Below are 6,767 nucleotides of genomic sequence, written 5' to 3'. Positions count from 1 at the left end.
AACCTAGAACAAATAATGGATGTCTATTCTATTAACATTTCTCTATATGTAGAATGGGTTCGTTTTATGGGTTGTCTCCTCAATTTAGAGGGCCCCCTGCCTGTCTTTGCTTAGGGCCCCAAATTTCCTAAATCTGCCCCTGGTCCCCCACAATTCCTTTTTTAAACATCAATCTTTGTACTAAATCTTTGAAGCTTCATATCTTGGTCAGACCCTGTATTTCAGTGAACTGGTGGAGTCATAGTAAAAAATATGCATGCCCAGGAGAAGGCCAGTGGCTGGAAGTTGGACATGATGTTGCTGGGAGCTGTAGGGGAGTGGGCTGCCATTCGGCTGGTTTTTGACTGGGAAGGGCCATTTTGAATGGCTGCTACTGAATAACAAGATGCTTAATGTGTGAATATATGAATATACAGGTCTAATTCTATATATATATAAATATATAACCTGCACTGCAACATAAATAGTAAGGGGCATCATTGTAAGTAGTCTACCAAGATCACCCAGGCATTCAATCTGGTTGAGATCTGGATGATGGCCGCTAAAGAAGAAGACCCCAGTGATGATCCATATATCTAGGGAGAGACTTAATGTCCTTCTGGCCTGAGAATGTCTTTGACTGCCTAGACTGAGCTGGGCATGTTTGGGTTTCCTTGCTGAACCTGTTACCCTATCAGCAAACCTTATTTTTTATTTTATTTTTTCCCAATAGAGGGTCCTAACCTAGATCCTTCCTAAGGTTATTTAAGTTTTGTATGAATGAATAAACTGTTAAAAGAAAAATAATGAGTCTGATTTTTTGGCTAAAGACACAGAAGTCAAGAGATTTTGTATCTCTTAGAACAATAATTGATGGCATGTCACAATTTGTCAAGATTATGAACCACAACCATTTTGAGAACAAGTAGAGGGTGAAACAGGGACTAGACATCTTAACTGTTAAACTGGATTTTCAAAATAATCTGTAGTAATATCTACAGACAATATTCAAAGACTTGGAGCAATCAAGATTAATGAGGAGCTCTCAGCTGATGAAAAATGGAAATATCCAGAGTAATAAATCTTTTAAAAACCTTTGACAGCGCCTTTCCTCTAGGTCACAAGATGATGACAAGGTATGTTTCATTTGGGGATTTTGGGTGCAGCTATTTTTTATTCTCCATTTAACCTTCACTTATAATGTACATAAAAAAGATGTTACTCTACCATTTATAATGAAACAAGTAATTAAAAATTAAATCATTCTAAGCACGACAAGACTGGTATTAAATTGGTGCCTGCTTGTAAACTCAGAGGACACCATTTGTTGGTCAGTGAATGCACCACATCGGTGTGCAAAAAGGGTGTTCCAACATCAATACAGCAATAATCAAATTATTTGATTCTGGTGTGTTAGGCAAGAAAACATCAGAAAGTTGCAGGATACTAGGAACTAGAGATGCCTCTTCAATGTGAAAGCTGTTACTAATGAACATAGGGTCACAGGTATTTATGAAAGTGGATTAAAAGTTAAATCGGAGGCAGCACACAAGGTGTAAAAATTGAAATCTCACTGGAAAAAAATCAAAATCTAGATGACTAATTTTTTTCTTAAAATAAGTGCATTTGCTCTTGGATTAAGGTAGTAAAAGAGACATCTTGCCAATGAAACAAGGCAATTTACACTTAGAACAAGAAAATAGAATAGCATTGTTTAATTTCAAGTGCATATTATCTAATTATCTTACCGGTATTTATCAGAGTAAAAATACTCATTCCATTGGCAAACTACCTCATTTACCTACTCAAATTAAGGGGAAATACACTTAATTTAAGAAATTTTTACTTATTTCTAGATTGTTTTTTCAGTGCTCAATAAGTTTTTTGTTATTATTTAGATTTGTTTTTCTTAGAATAAGTGCATTTGTTCTTGAATTGAGGAGGTAAGTGAGACACTTACCAATGGAACAAGACAATTTACTTTTATTGATTCCGTTTTATTTTCCTGTATTTTAATCATGTAAAGCACTTTGCATCGTCTTTGGACTGAATTGTGCTATACAAATAAATGTGCCTTGCCTTGCCTTTTATAATAAGAAAACAACTGTGTTGTCTTATTTCAAGTGCATATTATCTAATTATCTTATTTTAAGAGTAAAAATACTAATTACATTGTTGAATAATCTTATTTACATGCTCTAATTAAGGCTAAATACACTAAATTTAAAGGTGTTTTACGTATTTCTAGATCGTTTTTGCAATGTGGTGCTAGTTTGAGAACATTTTGAGCTGATAACAGGAAGAAAGAATAATTTAAGCCAAATTTGCTTTGTTTCATCAGTTTAGGCTTAAAGCCTCCATCATGGACAGAATTTTTTTATTAATGTTAGCCATGACTACTATGGACATTTATAGTATAACATGCTAAAAAATGGTAGTCTGCTAAGGAGTTGAAGAAGTGTAATTCTTTTATAATTAAATCATGAGTTATTTTCCAAAAGTAACCGATTACATTAAGAGAAAACATCTATATTTTTTTATTCATTTAAAAAATGAAGACAGCAAAATATTTGCTGTAGAAATCCTCTTCTAAATGTATTCAGCTGCCAGCCTTGCTAATAAAAATTCAGACTTACAACTGTCCTATTTAAAATATTAGCCTGAAGTTGCCTTGCATTATCTTAACCAATCAAATGAGAGGGTTTATTTTATCTAAATAAGAACCAAAAAAAATGTATTGTACTTGATTGATAGTCTTATGCTGACACTGCTCAAAATAAAGTTGCTTATCTTAATTCTATCTTCTGTCTTGGATGATATTTTTGGTTATTATGGCTATGTTCACACTGCAGAGTAAAGTGCACATATACATCCTGTATCTGATCTATTCATGAAAGTCTTAAAGGAATAGTACACCCAAAACATGATTAGCCTTCATTTTCTACTCACCCCCATGCTGAACAACACTCTGGAGTACTTTTTTGATATCTCAAATGCATCTGGAGATCTGGGAGGCTTCTTGCTGTCTGCTGACATTCAAATAATGGAGGTCCATGGTGACCGAGACAGAAAGGTCCATAAAAGTCCACAAAAACATGTCAATATTCCTCCATACTGCTCGTCCAATGTATTCCAAGTGTCCTGAGTGGGTAGCATCCAGAATTTACTCGAAACGAAGTCATTTAGAATGTTTTTAGAGCATAAACAGTAGTGTATAGGATTTCCTGAAAGCGCGCATCTGCGCAATCCCGACGCTACGGAAGCCGGCAGACCAAACCAGCGCATTCAGCTCGGCAAAGAACTCATGCTCTTCCTCAACACTGAAGTCCTCAGACATTTTTCTTTCGTTGTTTCTTTCTTTGCACAGGTAAACGCCACATTTCTTCTTCTACGCTTGCATTATTGGAAGAGCAGACGCTGAATGCGCACTTTCATCTGGTTTGGTCTGCCGGCTTTCGTAGCGTCGTGATCGCGCATGTGCGCGCTTTCAGGAAATCCTATACACTACTGTTTATGCACTAAAAACATTCTAAATGACTTCGTTTCGAGTAAATTCTGGATGCTACCCACTCAGGACACTTGGAATACATTGGACGAGCAGTATGGAGGAATATTGAAACGTTTTTTGTGGACTTTTATGGACCTTTCTGTCTCGGTCACCATAGACCTCCATTATTTGAATGTCAGCAGACAGCAAGAAGCCTCCCAGATCTCCAGATGCATTTGAGATATCAAAAAAGTACTCCAGAGTGTTGTTCAGCATGGGGGTGAGTAGAAAATGAAGGCTAATCATGTTTTGGGTGTACTATTCCTTTAACAACAAAGATCCGATTTTCTCCAATGCAACCCAGGCATCTCGGCTATGTGGTCCTGAATCCGATATGAATCTGATCTTTTCAAATGCAACCTGTGTCTGAACGGCCAGGTCGCATTCATCTGACCTGAACGCCATTAGTACTCAACAAAGGTCTTTATTCTGCTTCTTGCAACGCAGATGCAGCAAGAAAAACAACAACCATGGTGGACAATAATGTGGAGAGCAGTCTTTATTTTCAACTATCTTGAAAAGATTGTGTCATTAATGCACTGGCAGAGGTTGGGAAAGATTGCCAGATGCTCTCCAGCACCACCATCCATGTTTACATCCATAAACAGAGAGCATGCTCGCTTGTGACGTCATTGCATCCTCTACTGTGCATGGGGGACACTTAAGTTGTGTGAATGCAGTTCACACAGGAGATCACATACAAGTCACATATATTTGGAAATGTGAACGGCAATGCAAAAACAATTTGCATTAATGCCTGCAGTGTGAACATAGCCTATGAGAATTTGAGTTGGACTATTGTTGGACAGTGCATATCCTGTGTATCTCTATGCTCAGTATTTTTTTGTATATGGCTGATAAATGTCTGATATCGTTTTTTTTTTTAAAGCCCCCAATATCGATATCAGTTTTGGCCTTCAAAATCCCATATCAGTCGGGATTTAGTTTCAAGTTTGAATTAATAACATTTAATTATTCAGTTGTGCATTTAAAAAAAAGAGCGATATATATTAAATGATCGATTAAACTTACAGTCATTATTTTTGGATGGTGAGAATAATCAGAATAATCCCAGGAGAAAACATGGAGAACATGACAACTTCATGCAGAAAGCCCAAAGGCTGGCATTTAAACCCCCGTGCTTCCAGCTGCAGGGCAGCTGTGACAGTTCACAGCCCATTTAAACCATCATATGCATAAACACGTATGACTTCAATCAGTAAATATGTGTTTTTTTACATTTAAATAACTGATGAGTTATTGTTAGTAAAGGAGTACTATAAAACAGTTGTATCATTTGGCAGTTTATTTGTGTTTAATTTATTTTAAATTGTAAAATCTGCTAAAAAAAAAAGCTACAAACAAACAAATTGAAGAATGCATTTGGGAAAAACTGCTGCTGTGGTGCTCCTTGTTTTGCTCTACCTTCTTTTCGTCTCCCTCTTGTAGGAGCTGCATGTTGCTGCGTCGCTGACTGTCTGTCCTTCTAAGCGTGGCGCTCCGGTGCTCGAGCAGATCAGGAGGGGGAGACACACTCCGACCCTGAGGATCCACCCAGGTATAAACGTGGTTGGTAACATAGCCTCCTGGAATCCTTCCGACTGAGCGCACTGAGAGATTTAGCTTCTTGCTGCCCTTCAGCACCTGAGGAGAAGACAGAAAAAAAAGAGCCATCAAGCCACAGTTCAGATGGTTTAATATGATTTCATGGACATAACAGTCAAATCACAGGCTTTGTCGCAGACTGTGGGAGGTTTCAGCGGGTAACACTGAGGTAAAGTAGGAGAAAAAAAAAAAAGTAAAATTATATAGAAGCAACCAATTTCACAAATGTTCTCCTACACTGAGATGAAACAACCAGTCTTAACCTTCCAAACCTCACAGACACAAAAAGATGGTATTTCTAACACATCTAAAACCACAATTGCTATAAGCTGTGCCTCATTGCTCTCTGATAGCTTTTTGTATGTGCAATCCTGCTGCAGATCAGCCTATCTCCACACGGCAGCTTGGAGAAATCAAAGTGAACAGGGCCGAAGATCCAAGGGATCAGGACCCATTTACAACAAGCACCAGTCTTCACTGTAGGATAGGACAGTAAAATGGCTCTGTAATATGTGGCTAGTTTTATAGGTAGTAGGGACAGACTGTGCTGAAGTTTAAAACCATCCCTTAGTGATTTATACTTTCCTTAGTAAATGAGATCAATAAAATAATTCAATCAATTCAAAATCTTTGTCTTTTTTCTGTTGTTTACGGTGGGGCTGCTAAAAGAAGCTGGGTAAGAGGAGGATAACATCCATCCATATTTTATACATACCCCAATGTAATTATTGGATTGGAACCAGACATCATCAACATGTTGGTTTTCAAATGTGTTTCTTTTGATTAAATAAATGTTCAGACTTTGGGAAGGAAGGATATATGATTTGATAGAGGAAGGATTGTGGTTTCAGCTGCTAAGCATCAACAATTCGGTCCTGGAAATCCTTTCACAGAGATAAAACAAGCAGACTTATCATGGTTTATCCAAGCAAACAGAAAACCCATCCATCCATTTATTTTTTATCACGCTTATTCTATGCGGGGTGACGAAAGATGCTAGTGCCTATCTCAAGCTGTAAATGGGCGAGAGGCAGGGTTTACCCTGGGCAGGTCGCCAGTCTATCGTAGGGCAATACAGAGACAAACAGGACAAACAACCATTTATACACAAACTCACACCCAAGGGGAAACTGGAGAAGCCACCTAACCTAACAGTCATGTTTTTGGACTGTGGGAGGAAGCCGGAGTACCCGGAGAGAACCCACACATGCTCAGGGAGAACATGCAAACTCATTGCAGAAAGACCCCAGGCTGTTAATCAAATCTTTTTGCTGCAAGGCAGCAGTCCAACCCGCTGTGGCACTGAGCCGCCCCACAAAACCCATATGAAATAAAAGGGGTGGATCTATCATTTGCATTGACTGGAAATCAGGCTCAGGCCACTAATCACACCTCGGATCCAGACTGCATGGTACATATTACCATAGGTAATTAACTCATCATCATACTCCATAGGTTTAAGCTGTCTGTCAAACAAATGATTCACATTCATAGAAATATACTGTACAGGGTAACCTGAAACATTTAGTTATTTTGTTATAATCAATAGATTACTTTAAGTTTCAGCCTCTAAGAGGTTGTTAAAAAATCCTACCGTTTACAGTACAGAGAGCATGCAGCTGTTAAAAAAACAAAA

At 37.9% G+C, this 6,767-nt stretch overlaps 1 protein-coding gene across 1 annotated transcript in view; it reads right to left on the bottom strand.

The window, feature by feature from the left end:
- Positions 1-6,767, bottom strand: part of dfnb31 (deafness, autosomal recessive 31) — a 240,174-nt gene that overhangs the window by 113,984 nt on the left and 119,423 nt on the right. Inside the window, exon 2 of the mRNA XM_015373172.1 lies at positions 4,952-5,170. Within this exon, the coding sequence (XP_015228658.1) occupies positions 4,952-5,170 (219 nt within the window). The remainder of the gene's footprint in view (positions 1-4,951; positions 5,171-6,767) is intronic.

Source organism: Cyprinodon variegatus, unplaced genomic scaffold, assembly GCF_000732505.1.
Source record: "Cyprinodon variegatus isolate N-32 unplaced genomic scaffold, C_variegatus-1.0 Scaffold82, whole genome shotgun sequence".
Taxonomy (NCBI): Eukaryota; Metazoa; Chordata; class Actinopteri; order Cyprinodontiformes; family Cyprinodontidae; genus Cyprinodon; species Cyprinodon variegatus.
The sequence above is the reverse complement of the archived record's forward strand: the minus strand, read 5'-3'. Positions and strand labels throughout refer to the sequence as shown.